The sequence below is a fragment of the Borostomias antarcticus genome (genome assembly GCF_949987555.1).
Source record: "Borostomias antarcticus genome assembly, chromosome: 23".
Lineage (NCBI taxonomy): Eukaryota > Metazoa > Chordata > Actinopteri > Stomiiformes > Stomiidae > Borostomias > Borostomias antarcticus.
This window is the reverse complement of record NC_140256.1, coordinates 1562726-1590365: the sequence shown is the minus strand read 5'-3', so window position 1 is coordinate 1590365 and position 27640 is coordinate 1562726. Positions and strand designations below refer to the sequence as shown.

Here is a 27640-nt window from a genome sequence, read left to right as displayed (position 1 = left end):
GGACCCTTTGCAGTTTGCCTACAGAGCAAACGAGTCTGCGGACGACGCAGTAAACATGGCCCTTTACTACGATCTACAGCATCTGGAACAGACAGGCACCTACGCCAGGATCCTGTTTGTGGATTTCAGCTCTGCCTTTCAACACCATCCTCCCGTTCACACTGGAGTACGAGCTCTCCCAGCTGCACGTGCCCAACTCTACCTGCAGGTGGATCACCGACTTCCTGTCTGACAGGAAACAGCACGTGAAGCTGGTCAAAAACATCTCCGACTCCAGGTCCATCAGCACCGGCTCCCCCCAGGGCTGCGTCCTTTCCCCCCTACTCTTCTCCCTGAACACGATCAGCTGCACCTCCAGCCACCAGTATGTCAAGATCCTGAAGTTTGTTGACGACGCCACCCTCATCGACTCATCTCTGAGGGAGACCAGTCTACCTGCAGTAGCCTACAGGTGGGACCTGTACTTGGAGCTCAATATCCTCAAGACAGTGGAGATGGTTGTAGGCTTTGGAAAGAAACCAGCCCCCCCCCCCCCCCCCCCCCATCACACTGAATGACACCCCAGTGTCCACTGTCGACTCCCTCCACTTCCTGGGCGCCACCATCTCCCGGGACCTCCAATGGGAACTAGACACCAGCTTCCTTGTGAAGAAGGCACAGCAGAGGATGTACTTCCTGAGGCAGATGGAGAAATTCGAACTACCAAAGGAAATGATGGAACTCTTCCACATCTCCATCATTGATCCTCACCTCCTCCATCACCATCTGGTTCTCCACCGCTACAGCCAAGGACAGGGCCAGACTGCAGCGCGTCCTCCGATCTGCCGAGAAGGTGATCGGCTGCAACCTGCCCCTCCCTCCTGGTCCAACCTGCCCTCCCTCCTGGTCCAACCTGCTCCTCCCTCCTGGTCCAACCTGCCCCTCCCTCCTGGTCCAACCTGCCCTCCCTCCTGGTCCAACCTGCCCCTCCCTCCTGGTCCTGCACAGCTCCAGGACCCTGAAGCGGGCCAGGAAGATTGTGGCCGACTCCTCCCACCCCGGCCATAATCTCTTCATGCCGCTCCCCTCAGGCAGGAGGCTGCGGTCCATCAGGACCACGTCTGCACGCCACGGAGGCAGCTTCTTCCCCACGGCTATCAGCATCATCAACAAGGCTTGTGTCCCCCTCTGACCCCCCCACACCACCCCCCCCCACCCCACCCCACCCCCCCGCCCCACCATGGACTCCTCCACCGTTGAGAGACACGGTCGATAAGACACTTAACTAGCACATGACCTGAATGAATGTATAGGACGCACCGCACTCACACATCACGCTGCTTATACACGCACACACACACACACACACACACACACACACACACACACACACACACACACACACACACACACACACATTACGCTCTGCATACCCACTGATTGCACTACTAGCTTATCCTTTTTATGCACTAGCATTTTGTACTGTCCTGTCTTTGCACTTCCCTGTCTCGTCCCTGCACCCTGTCCAATGTTGTCTCAATGTTATGCACCACGACCGAAAGCAAATTCCTAGTTGGCTACGTTGTATAACTGCATGGCAATAAACGGATCCTGATTCTGATCAAAAGCATCGACGGTGCGTCTGAGCGGGGCGGGGCTTTGCGCATGCACGGAGGAGGCTGAGGCTGTTGTGGTCCTCACCGGTTCTGACTGAATAGTAATCAGGTTTGGAAAGCTTGGACGTCAGCGCTTGAACGTGTTTTCTCCTAGAAACCAGAGGTATATATATATATTTGACGCCGCCAACCTGGGAGGTTATTATTTCCATTCCCCGAAGCAATTGGTAGCGAGACATTTCTCTCTGGGCGTCGACCCCTTTCCCAACGCATCTCTGAACGAGCATCCATTCCTTCCATTGCTCGCTAGCATTTGCTAATATCAGTGAAGTCACAACCAAACCAAACACACAAACATGTCCGGCTACCAGGGCAAGAAAAACATCCCCCGAATCACAGTAAGTATTGCTTTTTAATTGTGTATTTATTGTGTATTATAGGATGTGGCTAGTTGATTAGAGACGGGATTACAGCAGTCTTGAAGGAGGAGGATACATTCTTACCAACCAATGTCACAGTTGTTGCCACCTGCAATACCAGCAAGCAGCAGACACATCTAAACAAAAGACACAGCAACTGATTATTAATGCAAAACTTACTGGCACTCATGGGCTTTAAGATAATATACATTTGCGTATCAATATAGTAAATGCCACCGTTTGCTAGTGTGATCTACAGAGCCAGTGTGTCAACACCTTCCAATCCTATTATATGTCCGAGGATCAATGCTGCTAGGCGGCTATCAGTTAGCTAGTTAACCGTGTCTTTGGATTGATGCACTGTCTTTGTCTTTGTTTATAATTATTTAGACCTAATTGTTTGGGGAATATTCACCCTGCCAAGATGAATCCTGCAGGCCGTGATCAGAAGACACCCATGGCTGTGAGAGAGCTTTTCACTAGGGAAACATCCTAGTTGATAGAAGGAAAACCTCTTTCGGGAAAGTAGGTCATGGGATGAAATCTACCCTGGTCGCCCTAAGCTGTTTGATCATGCAGCTTTTATAGCCTGGATACCGAAGCATGTAGTCTAGTAGATAAAAGCTATCGTTATTTCATGTTTTATTAACATTCTGTAGGATATAGGCCTATAGCCACCTACAGGTGAGTTTTGTAAGGTGTAGGCTTTTAGTTACTACCTTAGTAATTACCTTTGGGCAGCTGTCAGGCGCTCATAGCTGGTAGAAGTCAAACTAAGAGACTGACATTTCAGGCACTCCACGGACAGCTCAGGTCCAGATGCCCGGGGCCTGGTTCTGTTCTAGAAGAGGCCGGGCAGACCCAGAACTATATCCTCTGATTCTCCCTGTCCTCTACAACAGCCTCTCTGGAATGGTGCACACGTTTTAGTTCTAGAGTTCTTTTTAGAAAGCGTTTCTGAGTGAAGGCCTCTGCCTTGAAACACTCTCTTTCCCACCCTTGCCCAAAGAGAGGAGGTATTGATGGGCCTAACCTAATCCTAACTAGCAACCCTCCTCAAGAAGTACAGCAGCTAGACTCAATACCAGATATTCACAAAAGGCATTACATTACAGTCATTTAGCAGACGCTTTTATCCAAAGCGACTAACAATAATTGCATTTAACGTAGGAAGAGCCAATGTACTACTACTACTAATACTACTACTTGCCAGAACTCACAAGTGCATCTTCTTTCTAAAACAAGTGACTAAGAGCATAATCTAGTGCTGAAGGCAAAGTGCAAGAATAGCAATCTAAGGCCTATTTATACCATGAATAATACAAAATTGATGAGCAAAGGTGGAATACATTGTCCTTCTTTGTGATGGAACATAGGCAATTGGATCCACCAAATCCTCATTGATCCCAGACATGCAGGGGCTGACTCCACCTTATTCAGCACGTGACTGATGGTGGGTCTGTATAATGCCGGGCTCACACTACAGGATGTTTAAAATCCTGACCAATTTCTAAATCGGGTTACATCACGCACATAAGGAGAATCTTAACAGATATTCTTCTTGCGCATCTCAAACAAGCACACACAGCAAGATTTGAAAATAACTGCTCATCACACACTACAGGATCTTATCGTGCCCGAGGGAGCAACGAACCACTGGTCTCGCCGTCTCACTTGTAAAGTCGGGACGTAATAATCTTACATTTCAAACATGTTTGATATTATCGGGGCCGCCCCGATGGGTCTGCGAGCCGATCGGGAGGTTTAAGATTGGATCTGTAAACCCCTCACATTACAAGATCATCTGGGCCGATCATCGGCCCCGACCAACGTTCCAGACCAGATTTCTCCTCCGATTGTCGGGAGGGGTGAATCGGGGATAAATCGGCCCAAAAATCCTGTAGTCTGAGCCCGGCGTAATGCTGAGGCTGAAGTTAAAAGGATGATCTGATCACTCCATCGTGTTAGAATCAGACTTGCGCACGGAAACCAGTACGATGACAGAGTATTCTTGCACACTGGACAAACCTGTGTTACAAACCTCCATGCCGACAGCAGGAAGTTCAACCTGAGGTTATTTGACCCAATAGAATTATCCATTAGATCTTGATACAAGAACGCTGGTTTCTTCTCCTATGTATTATCCACTCTATATCCATTACTAGCTGATCTATGTACTCATCCACTCAGAGAAGTGTTATCCTGAGTGTGGCGCTGAGGAACAAACCGTAGACCACGTCATCCAGGACTGTCCGTCACACCGGACACCCAACGGAATGCGTGGCCTGGCGGTTTTGGATGACGAAACGGTGACATGGCTCCTGGAGGTGTGCCCGGATATATAGCCCGGGTGACCCCTCACCCAGGCTCGGGGTGGTAAAAGGACAGCCCCTCGGCCAGGCTCGGGGGGGTAAAAGGATAGCCCCTCACCCAGGCTCGGGGGGGTAAAAGGATAGCCCCTCACCCAGGCTCGGGGGGGTAAAAGGATAGCCCCTCACCCAGGCTCGGGGGGGTAAAAGGATAGCCCCTCACCCAGGCTCGGGGGGGTAAAAGGACAGCCCCTCGGCCCCGAGCCTGGGGGGGAGAGGAGAACACAACACCTAACCCGCATGAAGAAGAAGAAGAAGTGTTCTCCTGGGGACACAGGGACACGGGGACACGTCTTAGCGTCCCTCTTCCTGTAGTGGTCTGGGAACAACCACCAGGGTCCTCATTAGCCCCCCACACTCTCACAAGACCCCCAGGACAGCCTGCTGAGAAGTAGGTCACACTGCACACTCCCCTCCCACGGAAATGGCAGCTATGTGCGGAATAGGGCATTTTCTATCCTCCCATCAACCCCTGCTCATTGTTTTTCAACAAATGGTTTACTGTCTCTCTGACTCGAGCAGTCTGGTTTGAGGCCTTATGCACTGTGTCTGCCCATCACGGTAGAGAATGGAGCTTTATGCAGGTGGACACCGGCAGTGCAGCGGTCTCTGGTTGTCCAGTGGTGTGAGATTCTGTCTCTGCTCACAGAGTGACCGGCTCCTTATTAAAGGAGGGAAGATAGTGAACGATGACCAGTCCTTCCTGGCTGACATCTACATGGAGGATGGTGTTATCAAGTAAGTCATTTTGTCCAAAATGCTCAGGAGTTTCAGCGCTAAGTCTTCTTTTGTTAGATGTTCGGTGCTCACAGAGAGGACTAAAAGTATGAAAAGGGAGTCTTGGAGCACACGGATCATCTTTTAATTATAAACTTTATTTGGTGCAATTTCACCGACGTTTCGACTTGCGTCTTTTTCAAAGTGATCATTTGTCATCTCATTTCCTGCTTAGAGGTGATCATCAGCGATGTGACCACAGGAGCTGGGTTTAATATAGTTTTCATGTCTCGTATTGTTCCACTTGTCCTCCTTTCTCAGGCAGATTGGGGAGAACCTCATCGTTCCCGGCGGGGTGAAGATCATCGATGCCCAGGGGAGGATGGTGATGCCCGGGGGTATAGATGTGCACACCCGCTTCCAGATGCCCGACCGGGGCATGGTGTCAGCGGACGACTTCTACCAGGGAACCCGCGCCGCCCTGGCTGGGGGAACCACCATGATCAGTACGTTCCACAGCACCGCAGAACCCCCGCTTAGAACCCGTTAGAACCCCCGATGCTGCTGTTCTCTAGTGTAGTAGGCGGGCAAAGAACAGACTTCCTTCGGGGGGTGGGGGGCTGGTCCACAACCGCGTCAGCCCGGCTTTGATTCCTGGCCACTCCCTTTACAGCATGTCCTCCTATCTATCTATCTATCTATCTATCTATCTATCTATCTATCTATCTATCTATCTATCTATCTATCTATCTATCTATCTATCTATCTATCTATCTATCTATCTATCTCTCTCTCTCTCTCTCTCTCTCTCTCTCTCTCTCTCTCTCTCTCTCTCTCTCTCTCTCTCTCTCTCTCTCTCTCTCTCTCTCTCTCTCTCTCTCTCTCTGTTCCGCCTTTCTCGTCTACATACTGTCCTGTATAATAAAGCAGAAATTCCCTCCAAAAATATCCCCCTCTTCTTCTTCTTCTTCTTCTTCTTCTCTGCTAGTGGACCACGTGGTCCCGGAGCCTGGGGGGAGTCTGGTGGCAGCGTTCACCCAGTGGAGGGAGTGGGCGGACAGCAAGTCCTGCTGTGACTACTCTCTGCATGTGGACATCACCGCCTGGCACCAGGGCCTCCAGGACGAGATGGAGAGCCTGGTGAAGGACCACGGTACGCAGATGGACATGCAAACACACACACACACCTCCGTTTGTCATCTGATGTGGGTTAAAAAAAAAAACACTCGCTTGTAATAGGACTCTTGCTCTATGGTTTGTTTCCTTCCTGTGACTTTACTCTTCTTTCTACTCTGAGCTTTACTCTGCCGTCTCTACTCTGTCTATTCGCCCTTGGGCTCATAAGTTTTCTATCTTCAGGTGTCAACTCTTTCCTGGTCTATTTGGCTTATAAGGATGTTTTCCAACTTTCCGACTCTCAGGTACGATGGCTCAGTATTGAGTTTCCCTCCTGTTCCTACAGACCTGCTAGGACTGTGTTATTGCAGTGGGAGTGTTAGCTAGCGCTAGTGTTAGCGCTGCTAGCGCAGGGTGGTCTATGTTAGGACTGTGTTATTGCAGTGGGAGTGTTAGCTAGCGTTAGTGTTAGCGCTGCTAGCGCAGGGTGGTCTATGTTAGGACTGTGTTATTGCAGTGGGAGTGTTAGCTAGCGTTAGTGTTAGCGCTGCTAGCGCAGGTTGGTCTATGTTAGGACTGTGTTATTGCAGTGGGAGTGTTAGCTAGTGTTAGTGTTAGCGCTGCTAGCGCACGGTGGTCTAGCCGGGCTGTGTGAGTTGGGGGCTATGAGGCTGCTTCCTGTCTGGAGTTCTGACTCGGCTGTGTTCACATCCCTCTGTGTTCACATCCCTCTGTGTTCACATCCCTCTGTGTTCAGATCCCTCTGTGTCCACGTCCCTCTGTGTTCACATCCCTCTGTGTTCAGATCCCTCTGTGTTCATATCTCTGTGTTCACATCCCTCTGTGTTCATATCCCTCTGTGTTCACATCCCTCTGTGTTCACATCCCTCTGTGTTCACATCCCTCTGTGTTCACATCCCTCTGTGTTCATATCCCTCTGTGTTCATATCTCTCTGTGTTCATATCCCTCTGTGTTCACATCCCACTGTGTTCACATCCCTGCAGATAAGCGCATTGTGTTGCCTCTGTGTATGAAATGCGCTTTACAAATAAAGTTTGATTTGATTTGATGTGCAGATGTACGAGGTGTTCAGTGCCGTCAGAGACCTGGGGGCCGTCGCTCAGGTGCACGCTGAGAATGGGGACATCATCGCCGAGGTAACGGAGCACCTATCAGATCCAGTCAGACTCATCCCCACGCCCTCAGACTCATCCCCACGCCCCCTCCACCCCCTCACACTCATCCCCACGCCCCCTCCACCCCCCCAGACTCATCCCCACGCCCCCTCCAACCCCTCACACTCATCCCCACGCCCCCTCCACCCCCCCAGACTCATCCCCACGCCCCCTCCATCCCCCCAGACTCATCCCCACGCCCCCTCCAACCCCTCAGACTCATCCCCACGCCCCCTGTCTGGCTGCTCTCTTAATGTGTGTGTGTGTGTGTTTGTGTGTGTGTGTGTGTGTGCGCGCGTGTGTGTGTGTTTCTGTGTGTGTGTGTGTGTGTGTGTGCAGGAGCAGCGCAGGATTCTGGAGCTGGGCATCACCGGGCCCGAGGGGCATGTGTTGAGCCGCCCTGAGGAGGTATGACCTTTGACCTCTGACCCTGTACTGGTTTCACCGGGGATCGGCTGACAATGTTGTACAGAAGCGAAACGTGGATGTGAGGGTAGCGTTGAGAGTCCTGTGCTTCCAGAACGCTTGGACGGTGTTGAGGTGAATTAAGGAGCAGAGGACATTAACGCTGCGTTCTCATAAACCCGCCAGGCGGTGACGGCAAACCGGACGCCATTTTAGCGGACGAGAGCAGGATGGTAAAACTAGGTGAGGCCGGCAGGGAAGACCGGCGACGGCCACGGTAGACCGCATCGCCGTCCAAAGTTAAAATATTGTAGGTTTTTGCCGCTCTCTGAGACGGAATGCAGAACCGGAATGCAGAACCGGAATGTAGAACCGGAATGTAGAACCGGAATGTAGAACCTGATGTCGGATGGCTCAGGAGGTAGAGCGGGTCGTCCATTGACCGCAGGGTCGGCGGTTCGATCCCCGGCTCCTCCTGTCCACATGTCGAAGTGTCCTCGGGCAAAGACACTGAACTCCAAATCACTCCCAATGAGCAGGCTAGCACCTTGCATGGCAGCTAGCCGCTGTTCGTGTGTGAATGGGTGAATGAGAGGCCATTGTAAAGCGCTTTGGATAAAAGCACTAAGTGTAGTCCATTTACCGTTTTAACTCCCTCGCACAAGGAGAAAACGGTAAAGAGTAAAGAGAAAGAAAGCTCAATTTTATAGCTACATGCATTACTAGAATAATTACCAAAAATAATAGACACTAAACAATTGTATTTAATATATTTTAGTATCCTTTGTAAACAACCATAGCAACCTCGTCATTGCTCTTCCGTTCCATGGGGCTTTTCCCCCGCGTGGTCCAGAAGGTTCTGTCCGTCTGCTGTCTGCCCGGGTCCATGTGAACGCAACGTAACCCGGCTCCCAGACGCACAGCGCTGTGTCTGAACATCTGGACCGATCTGATGATACTGAACATCTGGACCGATCTCTCGCCCTGTCTCTGCCCGTGCAGGTAGAGGCCGAGGCCGTCAACCGCTCCGTCACCGTGGCCAACCAGACCAACTGTCCCCTCTACGTCACCAAGGTGATGAGCAAGAGCGCCGCTGATGTCATCGCCCTGGCCAGGAAGAAGGGTAAAAATAAGGAAGCATTGAATGCAGCTATTCTGACATCATAACCACAGTTGATATATAGAAGATGGACCAAATGTTAATTAGTAGCAATATGTAAATCAGCTCTGGGGAATGAGAAGTGGAACAGTCTTAAAGTCGCACTGAAACGGACGTTTGAGATCATCTAACTTCTGTAGTTTGACGTATTTCCGACGCAAACAAGCTATGAGGGTGGGACATATGTTTAGAGGAATCTGATTGGAACATTGACAAGTGGACGGGTTTTAAGAACTTTAGACAGATTCGATAGAAGGATAGCGTTGATTGACGGGTGGATGTGGTGAGATTATTAGCCTAAAATCTAAGGTACCTGTTGTCGTCATTGCACGTGACCTACCATTTTCCAGGAAGTAAGAAATTATATACTTTGATATAAGATTACAACAAAAGTAGAATTTTGTAAAAAATGTTGGCGTACATCGTTCAATAGGTGAACACTATGACCAATTATGTGAACCAAAATGAGACAGAATGCTTTTTTCATTTCAGTGCGACTTTAACATGCTATCACTGGTGCAATACTGGAACAATCCTTTCTGCTTTCTTCCTCTGTCTGCCAGGTGCTGTGGTGTACGGAGAACCCATCTCCGCCAGCCTGGGCACAGACGGAACCCACTACTGGAGCAAGAACTGGGCCAAGGCGGCCGCCTACATCACCTCCCCCCCCCTGAGCCCGGACCCCACCACGCCGGACTACCTCAGCTCCCTGCTGTCCTGGTAGGGGCGCGCTCCTCTGGCCGGTTCAAAAAACACACTGTGATGGAGAGTGGTCTGTTTCTGCACTTACACCTCGCCACCACCAGAGGGCAGCAGGCTCATGTAATCATGTAGAGCTCACCTCACCACACCTTCTTCTTCTTCTTCTACTTCTTCTCCTTCTCCTCCTTCTTCTTCTTCTTCTTCTACTTTTTCTTCTTCTTCTTCTCCTTCTTCTTCTTCTTCTACTTTTTCTTCTTCTTCTTCTCCTTCTTCTTCTTCTTCTTCTTCTACTTCTTCTTCTTCTTCTTCTGTAGTGGGGACCTGCAGGTAACCGGCAGCGCCCACTGCACCTTCCACACCTCCCAGCGCGCCGTGGGCAAAGACAACTTCACCCTCATCCCAGAGGGCACCAACGGCACCGAGGAGAGACTCTCCCTCGTCTGGGACAAGTGTGTCGTTTCGGGAAAGATGGACGAGAACCAGTTTGTGGCGGTGACCAGCACCAACGCAGCCAAGGTCTTCAACCTGTACCCCCGCAAGGGCCGCATCGCCGTGGGCTCTGACGCAGACCTGGTGCTGTGGGACCCGGACGTCAGCAGGATCATCTCCGCCAAGAACCACAACCTGGTGAGAACCCGCGGTCTCGTTTATAAAGCAGTGCGTAGGATCCCTACTCAAAGTGTACGTGCGCAAAAAAATGAATCAGATTTGATCAAACTGTGTTCACTCAGACCTGCATGCAATTTCCCCTTCATAAATCACAGTCCCCTTCATAAATCACAGTCCCCCTGGAAATGTGCATATTTGCACAATCCTCATATCCTGTCCTCTGCGCGCCCATTATTGGCTATAGATGGTCAGTGAACGCTCCCATTCTTCATTCATCAATGACATAATGACTTTAAAATGACAATGACAGCGATATCCAGTATGGAATCTGGATATGGTTCTCAGAGAAGTCTTTGTAGCGGAGGTAGAAGCAGAACCGGTGTTGTGGCTGAGTAGAAAGGCGTCAGTCTTGGAAACTGTAGGACTTTCATTCAGATTTCGTTGCTTAAAGTGTATGGAAAGAATTTGAGAGTTAATAAAAAAATTAAAACCTGCATTGCAGAACCAATCCAAAGTCTTTAGGGCGTAGTTTTGATCAGGTGTGAACCAATCCAGTCTTTAGGGCGTAGTTTTGGTCAGGTGTGAACCAATCCAGTCTTTAGGGCGTAGTTTTGGTCAGGTGTGAACCAATCCAAAGTCTTTAGGGCGTAGTTTTGATCAGGTGTGAACCAATCCAAAGTCTTTAGGGCGTAGTTTTGATCAGGTGTGAACCAATCCACCAAAGTCTTTAGGGCGTAGCTTTGATCAGGTGTGAACCAATCTAAAGCAGCAGGCATCTTTTTGCCGGCTAGCAACTATTTCAGCACAGAAAACCCCCGACATTCGGAAGGTGATCTCCGATTGTCTGGTATCACGAGTCTATAGTCAACGTGCTCGAGGGATGTCTAGTTTGGTCGTGCAAGTAGAGCAGCTAAGTCTTTGTGACACACAAATTAATATCTATATGTTAAATATGATTCCCGATTTACTGTACAACATATCTGAGGGGTTCTTTTGCAAAAACAGATATCTCTGTTGGTATTATCCTGAATGCTGTTGATTATCTGCGGTGTGGAGAGCCGGGTCTAAAATAGCCGGCCTGTATCTCTTGATGGTGACAAGGTTGACACACAGGTGCATCAGAGTTGACATACAGGCGCCTCCTTATCTGTAGGTGTCCCTTATTCAACACAATGTTCACTCTTTTAGACCTAATTAGTCTGTTGTTTTAGCGAGCGGTGAACATTACTTCAGGCAGCTCCTCAGGGTTTAATCTTGTCTTAAAATAGAAGTGCTGTCGTTGCCGCCGGTGTCACGCCGCGCTGTTTGCTTGACTCACCGGGGTTTGGCTGCGTATTACGAAGACTTGCATCAGCAGCAGATTATCACGATGATGTCAGCTGCCGAGCCACGGGGGCCCCGGCAGGTGAACGGACCCCCATCGCCACGGCAGCAGGCTGGAGTCCGGACTCCCCCGGGGGGGGTCCGCGGCGTGGCCGCTGTGAATGAAATTCAAGTCTCACCAAAGTGTTTTGTTTTCCTACTTGACTGCTGTTCTAACTTTGTAGTTCGTTCTCATAGATCAGTCTGTTAAAACTACAAATTATTCCTGTGTGACATCACTTCCCTGTCCTCTTCATCCTGAAACTATGTCACTTCCTTTTCACGGTATAACCTATCTACCTCGTCCTCAAGTGAACTCACTCAGCCCGGATTCACTTCCTGTGCTAGAGTCCGACTCTGCAGAATCGTAACAGAATAAAACTATTGTGTTCGTTTGAAACCAGCTTGACCGACCACTCAGCGTGTTCTTTGAAATCTAAACTAAACATAAGTAAGATTTTTATTTACACCGCCCTGCCCGTGAGCTGGTCTCACCAGACGTGTTCTTCCCCAGGCCGTGGAGGTGAACATCTTCGAGGGCATGGAGGTGCGCGGCGCCCCCCTGGTCGTGATCAGCCAGGGGAAGATCGTGCTGGAGGACGGCCTCCTCCACACCACCGAGGGCTGCGGGCGCTACGTGAGCCGCAAGCCCTTCCCCGACCACGTCTACAAGAGGATAAAGGCTCGCAGCAGGGTGAGCGCTCTGTCGATTAGGGCTGCACATTTCAACGAGTTTCATTAATCGATAACTGATAACCTTCTGTTACATTAACAAGCAGTTAATCGAGTAACCAAATCTTACTTGAGTAAATTCTTATCGGCGATTAATCGATAGTCGATTAACTGTTAACATCCCTACTGTGGATTCTCTTCTATCATGGCTGCTCGAGACGGATAATGGAGAGATAATAGAATAGATAATAGAATAGAATACAGAAATAAAGGTTTGAAATGAAGTATATTTGTTTGTACCATAGCATTTCCCATAGACCTGAGACACTGTGGATGTTAGCTAGGCGCTAGTGGAGGCTAACCGATGTTGACGTGTGATTTGTCCGGCCGCGTCCTCTCAGCTGACGGAGCTGCGCGGCGTCCCCAGGGGCCTGTACGACGGCCCGGTGTGCGAGGTGACCGTGACTCCTAAGGTCATGACCCCCGTGTCCTCGGTGAGGACCTCCCCAGCCAAGCAGCAGCAGCAGCAGGCGCCGCAGCCCGTCCGCAACCTCCACCAGTCCGGCTTCAGTCTGTCCGGTGAGCTCTGCTCGTTACGCTTCTCACCGCCGCGGCCGACGGAAGGTTCCGGTTTCTGACTCTGGCTCTCTCTGTCCCTCTCCTAGGCGCGCAGGTCGACGACAACGTTCCACGCCGTACCACCCAGCGCATTGTGGCGCCCCCCGGTGGCAGGGCCAATATCACCAGCCTGGGCTAAACCCCCCCCCTTCCCCCCCTCCTGCAGAGCCCGAGAGGCAGGCCAGCGGGACACCACCTCCCAGAATGCACCTCCTGCACCGGCGCGCCATCTGGAGCCTCTTCTGAGCCGCTCCCTGCAGCTACACCCCCCCAACCCCACCCCCCGCCCCCCATCCCCACCGACGACACGGCGGCGTTCTTTCTAGAACATTCCGTCCATTTCCCTTCATTACCACTAATGTCACATTATACAAAGATAAAAGAAAAAGCACTGTTTTGTTTTGTACTACCTGCCTACCTGCCGTACGCCATTTCCACTTTTTAAAAGGAAGAGTGAAGTGAATCGTGTCTGCTGTTTAAAATATTAATGAAAATGGAGTTTGGTCTTTGTTTACATTTGGTTTGTTTAGCAGGCGTACTGAATGAGCTGAAGCTCGCAGCCCAATATGATTTCATAATGTGCTGCTTGAATGCCTTCATAGTCTGGGAACAGAACCACGGTAAAATCACGTTGTTAAGACTGTGGATCCAGAGATTTGACATTTTTAACTACAGAACTTGTTTAATGTTTACAGTGTCCCGCTGTCCAATTCCGCGTTCATAATTTTTGAATGGCATGAGCTAGTAATCACTTTATGATGTTTCAACTTAAAGTAAACTCAGTATGTTTTTGTGTGTGTAGATATTTAGTGGCTGTAGAATAGTGTTGTAGAAGGAAATCTTCAGGACTGTTTCGTTTGCAGTATTTGATCTGTCAGGATTGCGCTTATCGGATGATATTTTTATGTCACTTTTACCACTGAACTCTCAGCGAGACAAATTCACTTTAATCTTCCTTTTGTCTAATCGCTGCACTTTCCCCCCCCTTTTTATGTTGTAATGCATTTGTTGTTACTATTATCTTGTTAAGTACTTTTTAGAAATATAAAAATAATCTCAGAAGTATACCTGATGGAATTCACCAAGGGTTTTATTGGTTAAACCATTAATTCCTCACTCCCCGTTGCTGGGGCACCTTTGATAGTACAGATGCACAATACATTTCAACAGCATGGGGACCTTCACCAAAAAATAATGGACACGAAGCCTTTGGCTTCTTTTCTCCATCACTTTCTTTCTCTAGCTCTCCAAAGTTAAAGGTTGCCAGGACAACAGGCTTGGGATAATCACAAAGCTGTTTGTTGTCGGTGACACTGACATGCCGCCATGTTGGATAGGAGGTTGCCCCTAACAACCTGTTTGCACCAGGTGCTACTGTTCGGTCAATGCTGTGTTTGTGCAGAAGGGGGTTAGGGTTCGCCAGCTGCAGACCAGACACAACATCAGGGGGGGGAGGTTCGATATCACTGCATCTGCATCACGGTCTTATGACCTTACTGTTTTTGTTTTATACCTGTTAAGGTTAAAAAAAAAGAAAAAGGGTGCTTATGTGAAAATGCAACATGTGTTTGTATTCTGGTTATCTTATATCAGAATAAGATATCAGTGTTGAATATCACTTGCCTGCCTGTTGTATAAGATATTGATAGCACACCGATCATGTATCAATGAAAAGTACCTGTGAAGCTCTGTCACTGACCACGCTTAGTGCTTTGAGACCCAATGACAAGTGCTATATAGTGTAAAATAAATATTATTTACTGTTTGCTTACGATGACATGGTCACATTCTGTTGCTGGTGGTGTGGTTCTTAGAATAGCACGTGCTCCGAGCCCTGTTTAAGTGTTGATGTGAGCCAGTTTTAAGAGGCACTCCATCCTCCTTTACCTACTGAACTGTTCACCGGGGTCTCTGCTTGAGTGACACTTTATCTGAGCTCTCTAGCGCCCAGACCAAGATGCACCACAACACCGCTGGGGCGTGTCGATGATGCAGCACTGGGGGAAAGGCCCTGGGGAGCCAGCACGCACAGCCAGTCCTCTGCAGACTATAACAATAAGATATATTATTCCCTCCTCTGTTGGGTCGAAATGCCAAACTATGTGAAGGGAATTGCAGATGGGGGAGTTTCCTCGTATTGGTTCCGATTGGCGTGCAGCTCTCGCTGCCCCTTCCTGTGTAGTGGTCGGTCATGTTTGTTTTGTAGGTTTCCAGGATCTTGGGGAATCCTATACTGTACGTGTTGACTTCAGTGGTTTTAAACGATTAAATTAAATGAAACTAAGTGATGCATCTCTGACTCTGATTTTCTGTGTTAACAGAGTGGTTGTGATCTCATGATGAAATAGATATGACCGATGAAGCTTAGGAATTATCTGAGTTGAAAGATTAAGATATCTGTAATATTTACTCCTTTTTTTTCCTGAAGCTTAGTTTGACACCTGCTTTTTAAGATTAATTCATAGAAACATGCACTATATCAGCCCTACATGTTTCTCAAGTAATTCTGCAGTAAAGAGGCAGACACACTTAGAGAAGGCATTTTATGTTAAGTGGTTTGCCTCTCAACCTCAGGCGTTCTCAATTGTCTCTCCAATGAGACCAACGTCAGAGTTATGTCATGGTATAGTCAATCTTTGCCACAACATTGGCTAATTAGTCCCCCGAAACTTTGGTGCTTTCTTGAAACGCTGCCCTGTGGTGTCGGTGTATTTATGTAAGGACACCCTAATTGATAGGAGTGGAGCGGAGAGTGCAGCGGGTCGATCATTCCGCCCACTCAGCTAACAAACAGTTAAGACAGATCAACTGACAAGGCACCCACGGGAGTATGAGTATGTTGAATCATATGTACCTCTCTGCAAGTAGTTATACTGTATGTCAACAACTAGCAGTTCTAATTGTAACCATGTGGTATTTGTTGCATATTGTGTTACAGTGTATCTCATGTTGTGTGTTGTTTTGTTTTTTTCTTTTGTCAGGACCACCTCGAAAATGAAATGTGACATAAAATACATTTTCCAACAGCTTAACGGGAACTGTCCTTATATAAGTAAGCCTTTTGAGAACCAATGTTTCTTGGGCCTAGTGGCCCATACCCACTGAGCAAAGACACGTCTAAAAGACGTCTTTTATACGTCTGCTTTGTCTTTTTCGGACGTCCAAAGACATCCAATTAGGAGCCAGAATGAATGTTTTTTTTTTACGTTCAGATATTGGACCCGTTTTGCACGTCCACAGACGTCTTAGAGGGGTCCAAGCCAGACGCTTGAATATTGAGGGGTCCAGCAGACGTACAAATGGGGTTCTGGACTGACGGACGTTATTAAGACATGATCTGAACGTCTTCCTGACGTTGCGTGTTTGCTGGGTAGGGCAGGAGCCTATCTCCTGTTTCCTTAGCGTGAGGCAGCTTGTCCACCCCCTGGACATGAAGCTAGTATGAACAGGTCCACCCCCTGGACATGAGGCTAGTATGAACAGGTCCCCCCCCTGGACATGAAGCTAGTATGCTGCAGGGACTTCCCCCCAATCCAGCCCTTGATGCTGAGTGCCAAGCAGGGAGGCATCGGGTATCATTATATGGCCACAATCTATTCAACTTCTCTGGCAATTAGTGATTGATCTGGTTGCTTTTGATACTGAACAATAGTTTATCTACAGGAGGGTATTCTCATTCACAGGAGAACCGATGATATCATTCAGGATGAGGAACGGGATAGAACATCTAGAGGGGATAGAACATCTAGAGGGGATAGAACATCTAGACAGGATAGAACATCTAGACGGGATAGAACATCTAGACGGGATAGAACATAGACAGGATAGAACATAGACAGATGGGATATAACATAGACAGACAGGATAGAACATACAGTAGACAGACGGGATAGAACATCTAGACGGGATAAAACATAGTCAGGATAGAACATCTAGATGGGATAGAACATAGACAGGATAGAACATAGACAGGATAGAACATAGACAGACAGGAGAGAACATAGACGGGATAGAACATAGACAGATGGGATAGAACATAGACAGGTGGGATAGAACATCTAGATGGGATAGAACATAGACAGACAGGATGGAACATAGACAGACAGGATGGAACATAGACAGGATAGAACATAGACAGACAGGATGGAACATAGACAGGATAGAACAGACAGGATGGAACATAGACAGACAGGATGGAACATAGACAGACAGGATAGAACATAGACAGACAGGATAGAACATAGACAGACAGGATGGAACATAGACAGACGGGATAGAACATAGACAGACAGGATAGAACATAGACAGATGGGATAGAACATAGACAGACAGGAAAGAACATAGACAGGATAGAACATAGACAGACAGGATGGAACATAGACAGACGGGATGGAACATAGACAGGATGGAACATAGATAGACAGGATAGAACATAGACAGACAGGATAGAACATAGACAGACAGGATAGAACATAGACAAACGGGATAGAACATCTAGATGGGATAGAACATAGACAGACAGGATGGAACATAGACAGACAGGATAGAACATAGACAGACGGGATAGAACATAGACAGACAGGATAGAACATAGACAGACGGGATAGAACATAGACAGACAGGATAGAACATCTAGACGGGATAAAACATAGACAGGATAGAACATAGACAGGATAGAACATAGACAGACAGGATAGAACATAGACAGACGTGATAGAACATAGACAGACAGGATAGAACATAGACAGACAGGATGGAACATAGACAGACAGGATAGAACATAGACAGACAGGATAGAACATAGACAGACGGGATAGAACATAGACAGACGGGATAGAACATAGACAGACAGGATGGAACATAGACAGACGGGATGGAACATAGACAGACAGGATGGAACATAGACAGACAGGATGGAACATAGACAGACAGGATAGAACATAGACAGACAGGATAGAACACAGACAGACAGGATGGAACATAGACAGACAGGATAGAACATAGACAGACAGGATGGAACATAGACAGACGGGATAGAACATAGACAGACGGGATAGAACATAGACAGACGGGATAGAACAGACAGACGGGATAGAACATAGACAGACAGGATAGAACATAGACAGACAGGATAGAACATAGACAGACAGGATAGAACATAGACAGACAGGATAGAACATAGACAGACAGGATAGAACATAGACAGACAGGATAGAACATAGACAGGATGGAACATAGACAGACGGGATAGAACATCTAGATGGGATAGAACATAGACAGACGGGATAGAACATAGACAGATGGAATAGAACATAGACAGGATAGAACATAGACAGGATAGAACATAGACAGACAGGATAGAACATAGACAGGATAGAACATAGACAGGATGGAACATAGACAGACAGGATAGAACATAGACAGACAGGATAGAACATAGACAGACAGGATAGAACATAGACAGGATAGAACATAGACAGATGGGATAGAACATAGACTGACGGGATAGAACATAGACAGACAGGATAGAACATAGACAGACAGGATAGAACATAGACAGACAGGATAGAACATAGACAGGATAGAACATAGACAGACGGGATAGAACATAGACAGACAGGATGGAACATAGACAGACGGGATGGAACATAGACAGACAGGATGGAACATAGACAGACGGGATAGAACATAGACAGGATAGAACATAGACAGACAGGATGGAACATAGACAGACAGGATAGAACATAGACAGACAGGATGGAACATAGAGAGAAGTGGTTTCAGGACTAGATGGTAGTCAAGGCTTTTTTTTTTGCTCATGGAAAGAGAGCTTCAATTAATAGAATATCAATAGGCTTATTTTCTGAACCCCACTGAGCCAAATGTCTATTAGTGGGATTCATTGGAGATTGGTTATCTACTTAATACAGTCATACTTCAAGCAGCAGACCAGTAACAGCACGGGGATTTCAGGATGTAAGGGCTGTCTTTAGCTGGAGTAATGTTGGATAAAGATGAGTTTCCACCTGCATGACAGTTGAGAGAGAAAGAGAGGGGCACGAGAGAGAGAGAGAGGCATTGAGGTCAAAATACCATCTGTGGTTGGATAAGCAGCCATGTGCGGTCACGTCAGCACTGTGACAGTGTGAGGGATACAAACATGACAGTCAATGTCAAGGGGGACAGACAGACTCACTGGAGCATGTCTGGCCCCTCGTTTCCTGGACAAGCTCTTCACTCGACTTCCAGGTTTGGCTTGCGGAGAGCGGGCATTGGATTAGCGATGGCAATCACATCTATCGCCTCTGAGGCGACCAAAGGCAGTAGACTACACTCAAGGAACCTCGAGGAAATCAATACTGTTTTGTTGGCCTTATCAGTCTAGTCTTCTTCCATCTAACTGTAAGCTTGCCATGATTGACCCGTTTTCCTGCTGCTGCTTAATTCAGAGAACACTGTGAGTGAATTCACCAAGGGAAATGTGACCTTGCTACTGGCACAGTGAGAATATCTCATACTCTTTATTGGAATCTGACATGGAGGGACTTCCCAGATAGCAAGCGGATGTGTAATAATTCTGGGCCATATATGGGCTGGAACTAAGCCACAAGGGCCAGATCTGGCCTGTATATGGCCCAGATCCGCTTGCTATCTGGGTCGTTCCTCCCGGGTTCCCACTGTTGACAGAGTGGTGGAACAGGCGTTGTTCCTTCCTCCCCTGGGAGACTGAGAACTCACAGAACCTCCGTATCACAGTTCTCACAACAGGAAGAGCGTTTGTTTCTGTGCATTAGGGCGGGTTATACTCAGGTGGCAGAATGAATCTGAAGGGAATCCTAACATGAGGGGTGTCTATCTTATGTGTTTTTTCATGGAGAATTCAAATATGAGTTAGTATTTTGATAGGATAACTCTAACCTATATCATTTTGTGTTTCTAAATTGAAAATGTTACCCTTTCGAACACCTTTGTAAGATATTAAAAGACATAAGGGAAAACATTTATATGAACAAAGCCAAATCAAATACATATTTATTAACAGGTGAACTGCATGTATATCACTGGACACAATTACAAAGCCTCTTCAACTTTGCCAGGTTGCACAAGTCCTGCTTTCTCTCATTCCTGGACATCAGCCTCCTGCTGGTCTCCTAAGATCCCTCCATCCCTCTCTTCCTGTGAGAAGTACTCGGCAGAAGCCTCAGTCACCATTTTAACAACCCGCTCAATGCTTAGTGTGAGGCCAGTTGAGCGCCTCCATGGGCGTGTTGATCGAGTTCTTCACCTCCAGAGTGCTTAGGCCGCTGGTGAAAGGTGTCTCACACCTCCTGACTCCCCTCTCGATTGATCTTCAAAAAATAAAATAAAACTATGACCCGCACTACACTAGCATAACAATAGAAGGACACAGATATCGAAACGAACATACAGCATCAATACACTCTTATAGCACTCTTTTGAAATATAAAACTTGTAAACGTTACACATGGTACAAATAATCTGCTTCTGACTGTAAAAATGTTCAAACACAAAAAAATCATGGGATTAACATCATCTGAAACATTCACAATCTGCATGAAGAAGAACTGATTTATCACCAGCCAGCCGTTTCCTCTCGGTTACTCAACAGGGCACAACAGCGTGAATCTATCCTCTGGTTCTCCTAAGCCCTGGGCGTCACTGATGGATCGTTAAGTTTCCTGCAGTTCTGCGGGTTCGAGCGGTCTGACGCCGGCTACACCGCCTCTCCGTTGTGGCGCAGGGAGAGCTGGTGGATCTTGATGATGGGCAGGCCCCCGGGGAGCGAGGGCGGGGGGTGGCCGGGCGCCTGGGAGGCGGAGCTAGTGCTGATGCAACAGCAGGTCTTCCGCAGACCCTTACTGCAGAGCTTTGCCACCTTGGCCCGGCCCGCCTCCACCCCCCCGGACCCCGCTGAAGACCCCCCCGAGAACACCCTCCACTCCCGGCCGTCCTTGGAGGAGGGGGTCCGGGACACGCCTATGGAGGAGGAGGGGCTGAGATGGGAGGAGTCAGCTCTGCTCTCCAGGCCCACGGTGAGTGGATGACCATGGAGCTGGCTCTGACCCAGGCTCTGACCCAGGACCTGACCTGGTCCCAGGTGATGCGGGGGTCTGTTTGCTTGTCCTTCCAGAACACTCTGGAAGGTTCTTTGTCCTTTTCGTCTCAGACAGCACGCCCCCAGCACACTCTGGAAGGCCTTCCTGAACTCCGGGTTGGAGCAGGGGTAGATGATGGGGTTGATGCAGCTGTTGAAGTAGCCCAGCCAGAAGGCGATCTTGAAAACAGTTTCTGAAGGTCTGTACTGGGGGAACATGGCGCCTACACAGGGCACAAATACCACAGAGAGATAATTAACCTATCAAATACCACAGAGAGATAGTTAACCTATCAGCATGAGGTTAGAACTGTAAAATGGGAAAAATATGATTCTGTGCACTCCGGTTCACATTTAAATAGGGGACCTTGTGATCCCTAGCCGGCCGCTCTATTAGGGTGGCCCAGATCTACGTGCCACCCTCTCAATGCTCTTCATGGCTAGTGGTGGTGATCCACATGAAAGAAGATACCAGCTCGGCAGACACAGAAAACACCACTTTTCCATCACATCCAATGAGTGCCACTTGGATCTCTTTTATGTGATTTCCATACCAATGTACCAAACAGACCAAGATTAATCGTTTTGTTGAAATTGCCTCAATAAATCCTCCTGCTTGTGATTAGAGCCCGGGGGAGCGAACGTGAGCAGCGCTATTCAGGAAGCCACACAGGATCTGCTTTAATGTGCACATTACATGCAGAACGCACTGTCATTGTAATGTGAGGGACTTCTCACACCCGATGTCCGATACGTTAATTAAACTGGTGAAGACGGCCATTAAATTGATGGCCATGATCTTCTATGGAAGACTGGAGGGAACTGACTTGTTAAAAGTCTTTATTGGAGATGGTGTTGGAGGCAGTTTACTGGGGGCGTTTGAAAAAAAGAGAGAGAGAGCAATGTGGCGATGGACAGATAGAGGAGGAGGGGATAGTTTGAGGGGGAATAATTCCTGACCAGGCGGTGGATCTCAGACATTTAATCCCCCGCTGTGCTAAACGCAATAATTCCAACTATTGTTGTTGTCACATTTTGGAGCCCGCAAATGCAACAGAGAGGATTTGACAATGGGTAGATGAACTAAATCCAAATGTTAAATCGATAAATTCCTGGGTCAGTCACAGAGACACAGTGAACTCTGAACTCGGACAACATAGCATTGATTTTGTGCCATCTTTATAGTCATGGTGTGGCCGGATTTAATACATAGCCCTTATACTGTACATCTGTGCATCAGTCCCTAGTTGGCTTTTACTGTTTGCACCTGGTCTTCTCTCTACTGCTAGAGTCAGACCATATGTGTCATGGCACTGGGGATAACGGAAGAACAGGAACAACTGGTCTAGAGTCAGCAGAACACCTCTCATCACAGGCATTGAAATGTCTTCCATTTTGTTTCTCTCTCTCCCTGCACCAGACATGAGATGTCTGCGAAAGGCACATTTTGTAAAGTGCACTGCGTATGCCGGTGCATAGTGAACACATCATCAGATTCAACATCACCACATCATACCTATATAATGCAATCCATGTGAAATGTTTTGGAAATATATGAATAGGAATAAGAATGAATAAGATATTAACTATGCATGAGGTGATTGCCGCAGGCATGTCTCAGAGTAGGGCCTACAGTACTCTGTATAGCATGTGAGCAAACTGTTGATTTGCTCTTTGCTATGTCTATGAATCACCATTTCTGAAATGTCAAAGAAAACAACAGCAAACAATATCTAGATAAACCTGCTGCCAAGACTGGGATACAGGTCTCCTTGCCCTTTTAACCTGATCAAATTCCCACACTGTTTTCTGCTCCACAAGGAAATAAAGTGTGAACCAAGCAAAACAAAATGGCCACACATTACCCAGCACAATCAATCTTAACTGGAAAATCATTTGGTGGTCTAGCACTTTAACTGTAGACCTTTATGACATGCTGGCCTCTTGAGTTAGTAGAGAGGCACGGTAAAGAAGCAAGATCAGGAAACAAAATACGTTCTGTTGAGGTAGCTATATCTGTGAGCTATATGTGAGTGTGAGAACGTCTAAATCTATATGTGAGTGTGAGAACGTATAAATCTATATGTGACTGTGAGAACGTATAAATCTATATGTGACTGTGAGAACGTATAAATCTATATGTGAGTGTGAGAACGTATAAATCTATATGTGAGTGTGAGAACGTATAAATCTATATGTGAGTGTGAGAACGTATAAATCTATATGTGAGTGTGAGAACGTATAAATCTATATGTGAGAACGTATAAATCTATATGTGAGTGTGAGAACGTATAAATCTATATGTGAGTGTGAGAACGTATAAATCTATATGTGAGTGTGAGAACGTATAAATCTATATGTGACTGTGAGAACGTATAAATCTATATGTGACTGTGAGAACGTATAAACCTATATGTGAGTGTGAGAACGTATAAATCTATATGTGAGTATGAGAACGTATAAATCTATATGTGAGTGTGAGAACGTATAAATCTATATGTGACTGTGAGAACGTATAAATCTATATGTGACTGTGAGAACGTATAAATCTATATGTGAGTGTGAGAACGTATAAATCTATATGTGAGTGTGAGAACGTATACATCTCAGCACTGATGGGTTAGAGAGGGCTTTCCCAGAATCTCAAATAACACTTGATTTGTTTTTCTATCCTATATTCACTCCATACCTACAGTAAATGATTCTATAACAAGCGGTTATATAGCGTACTCTACTCTTCTCCCTTTCTTTCAGCCCTGTAAAGCACAGAGGGGATTTCTGTAAGCAACGGCAGACAGGAGCAGCGCTGGACTAGAGGAAGATAAAACCTCATAAGCCCTGACAGGGATAGGATGACTTTATCTGACAGAGCACTGCCACTGATGAGAGAACCTCATTGTGATAAGTGAGGGGTGGAGATGCCGAGAGGAAGAGGAAGAGAGAGAGAGAGAGAGAGAGAGAGAGAGAGAGAGGAAAAGAGAGAGAGGGAAAGAGAGAGAGAGAGAGAGAGAGAGAGGGAAAGAGAGAGAGAGAGGGAGAGGGAGAGAGAGAGAGAGAGAGAAAGAGAGAGAGAGGGAGAGAGAGAGAGAGAGAGAGAAAGAAAGAGAGAGAGACAGACAGAAAGACGGAGGAAGCGTTTAACTTGTCAAGGGCCCGGGAGACTGCTTGGCACAGTGGGAGCCCTGGTCTAAAATATGATCATGTGACAGGTCTGTCTGGCATTGAGTAACCTTAGCGCCGCAGCTCTTTGATCACAGACAGACGACAGCTAGCTGAGAAAGAAAGTGTATTTCTATTAAAGGTAGGGTAGGTATATTTTTCAGAAGCACTTTGTTATATTTTTGCAATTTTCTATACATTCCGACCGCAGTCAATAAACTTTAGTGCTCTGACCTGAAAAAAATGCCTGGTTGAAATGATTGGATGGCCTACTTGCCTGTCAACTTATCTACTAGCGAGTAACATTTGTTTTCCCCCAGTTTGGAGGAGTGGCATTGGAGGGAGGCCTGAAGGGAGGGGTGGATATTTTTGGGGGGGTTGGATTTACAAAATCTAGTTTACTCTTCCTGGTTTGTCCAAAATGGCCTACCCCACCTTTAACACTGACGCCCTGCTATGACTCGGTGGGGAATCTGGCCAATGAGGTGTTTCTGGGACTGGAACAGCTTCTCAATGAGCCACGAGACTCTCACAAAATGGCTATAACCTTTCTGTGCCCCATAGAAAAGCCAATTTAATTAACATCATGAATTATTAATGTCACAAGCACTTAAGCTAATGTCACAAGCACTTACTGAGTTAAATGAAAATGTCAATGCATTTAAAGTGAACAATACTTTTACGTACTCGACATACAAAGTAACCTCTTATTATTCTACTAGTAACGTCTGCTTCACTCTCTTGATTCAACCCCGATGGTCACTATCATTTGAGAAAAGAAAAAAGCAAAGACCGCCGAAACGTTCTCTTTCTGCCCATTAAAATGGCAATTTAATATAGCCTACCATGAGTGCGGGTCTTTCCTTTTTTCATTTGAAGTTCACCAACCGGGCACCGGGTCACTGTTACTCACTCAGGAGTGGTGCGCTTTACCTCTTTTTCTACTATCATTTGAGACCTACAGGTTTGATTAATGACGGTACCTCAGTCTGTAAGTTATTAAACGTCTATTTTTGGAACCGCCCACCCTCCCTCTACGCCCTCTAACACAATCTCCAGATTGCAGCTCACTTACTCTTCCCATGGCGTTGGCTGGCAGATACAGTTCCACTAATGGCGTGTCTGGAGCACATTCTGGGCGTGGGCAACACTCACCTATGGGCATCACCAGGAAGAAAGGCAGCCAGCAGAGCACGAAGCAGCCCACCACGATGCCCAAGGTCTTGGCCGCCTTCTTTTCCCGGGAGAACTTGAGCAGACGCAGGGCGAAGTGTTTACGCCGGCGCAGGGCCTCGTCCTCCGACACTGCCGTGTTGCCGCGGTGAATCCTCAGGGTCACGCACTCCGAGTCGCACCGGTCTGTCTTGTGCCCCTCCCTCAGGTTCTGGCTCTCCCGGCGCGCGACCACGTACACCCGGCAGTACATGACCAGTATGACGGCCAGGGGGAGGTAGAAGGAGCCCACGGCGGAGAAGATGGCGTAGCCTGGCTCCTCTGTGATCTTACAGACGGTCTCGTCCTCCGGCGCCGGCTCCTTCCAGCCGAACAGAGGTCCGACGGAGATGGTGATGGACAGCGCCCACAGGCCGACCAGCACCAGCAGCACCCTGCGCTCCGTCACCATGGCCGGGTAGCGCAGCGGGTAGCTGACCCCGATGTAGCGGTCCACGGAGATGGCACACAGGCTCATGATGGAGGCCGTGCAGCACAGCACGTCCACCGCCGCCCACACGTTGCAGAAGGGCCGCCCGAACACCCAGCGACCCAGAACCTCGAGGGCGGCGGAGAACGGCAGCACGGTGGAGCTCAGCAGGAGGTCCGCCACCGCCAGGTTCACGATGAAGTAGTGAGTGACCGTGCGCAAGGGTCTGTGACAGACCACGGACAGGATGACCAGGATGTTGCCGACGACTCCGAACACGATGAAGATGCCCAGCACCAGGCTCAGCGCTACGGCGTTAATGACGTTGAGCTCGACGTACGGCCGGCTACAGTTGGAGCAGTTTTGGGTCAGAGGAGGGTCCGATGTCATATTTAGTCTCCTGCTGGAACCATCTGTTCCTTCACAGCACCGGTACTCTGCACTGTCCTGTACAGCAACGCAAGACCGGCAGACCGATGACAAGGACATCAGAGTGTCCCCCTGCCATTAGCATAATGCTGGCATTACATCTGTCGCGTGTAATCTGACTGACGCTGCCTCAGTCTAACGAACCATAACAATGATGATACATCAGAAAAGATACACTGGTGTGTATGTAAGCAAGTGAAGCAGAGATGAACATTTTTTGTAGAGGAATGTTATCGAGCAGCACGAACGTAATCCATCTTGAGTGCGCCAATGATGTTAAGCCACAGGTCATTATGCTGCAGTGTCACCACTGTCTGGCCTGGAATTATAGTTGATCCCTGAAGAAGAGCCCGGTGTCCTCTATTTCTCTTAACATTTAGACAAAGTGGGAAAGCGTTAAACAGTTGAAAATTGGATCCGCTGAAGGATATTCAGCCCAGTCCAGTTAAAGGTGGTTATCAAACACAGAGGATCCATTTGCACTACAGGCTTCTTGCATTGGTATGAGGTAATAAAAGTGAATGGACCAATTCCAGGTCTGTCTATTGCATTGCAGGGATAGTTTCCTGGTGGACGCGTGTGAGCTGAATACATTAGCAGTCACACTGCGTCTGTGTCGTGGCACGCCCTTTCAAAAGAGATGCAATCACTATTAGTATAATACAACATGATATGTTACATGGATATCACATAGAAACAACATTGCATTTCAAAGCACGTGTCAACCTGCATAATTCGCCACCGGTCTATCAATAGGTGAAGAGAGAGCGTGTTGGAGGGGTCTGATAAATGGGTTATTGGCCTCTTCTCAGCACTATCGATCGGCCCACACTGAGGTTGAAGGTACTGAAATGAATTTCATCTATAAGCGGGGGTGACCAGTGAAGTGTGTCATATAGGGCAAGGAGCAGCACCACAACATCCAATCGGAACAGGGTGGACTATGGAATTTGAATGTCATATTTCAATTCCCGTGACATGTTGTACACAAATTGACGTGAAAATCCCTTTGGTTCATATCCATCTATCAGCCCTCTCTGACCCAGTCTCAGTCTCGCTCTTCTCAGAACAGTAAACTAATCAATAAATCACATTTTAGATAGTAAGTCAAGTTAATTAGATTTTGGTCTCTCCATGACAAGGTCCTGAGTAACCCTGGGAATAGATTCTGTTAACACTCCCATAAATCTGTACACCTTGCTGGTCCTATCCTTACATACAGGAAATGCTTCCAGACAAGGGCCCAATGTGCATGCACAGTAGTGATCAATCTCATATCATATTATGCGCCATCAAACACATCGATGCGTAATAAATTCAGTTTTTACTTTTTCTGTTTTTTAAATTTGTTCTCTTTTTACTTTTTCTGTTTGCT

General features: G+C 47.6%; 2 protein-coding genes across 2 annotated transcripts; one reads left to right on the top strand and one right to left on the bottom strand.

The window, feature by feature from the left end:
• Positions 1 to 1951: 1951 nt before the first annotated feature.
• On the top strand, positions 1952 to 13058 carry dpysl2a (dihydropyrimidinase like 2a; the record flags this gene model as incomplete). The annotated part of the gene is made up of 13 exons (XM_084457168.1): positions 1952 to 1993; positions 5033 to 5121; positions 5422 to 5606; positions 6089 to 6253; positions 6460 to 6521; positions 7294 to 7374; positions 7732 to 7800; positions 8800 to 8920; positions 9520 to 9676; positions 9973 to 10285; positions 12144 to 12323; positions 12703 to 12880; positions 12967 to 13058. The coding sequence occupies 13 exons, from the start codon at positions 1952 to 1954 to the stop codon at positions 13056 to 13058; spliced, it is 1734 nt and encodes a 577-aa protein (XP_084313294.1).
• Positions 13059 to 20654: 7596 nt separating this feature from the next.
• On the bottom strand, positions 20655 to 26249 carry adra1aa (adrenoceptor alpha 1Aa; the record flags this gene model as incomplete). The annotated part of the gene is given in 3 exon segments (XM_084457380.1): positions 20655 to 21259; positions 25350 to 26229; positions 26232 to 26249. Coding segments are annotated over 3 exon segments (1503 nt in total).
• Positions 26250 to 27640: the final 1391 nt, after the last annotated feature.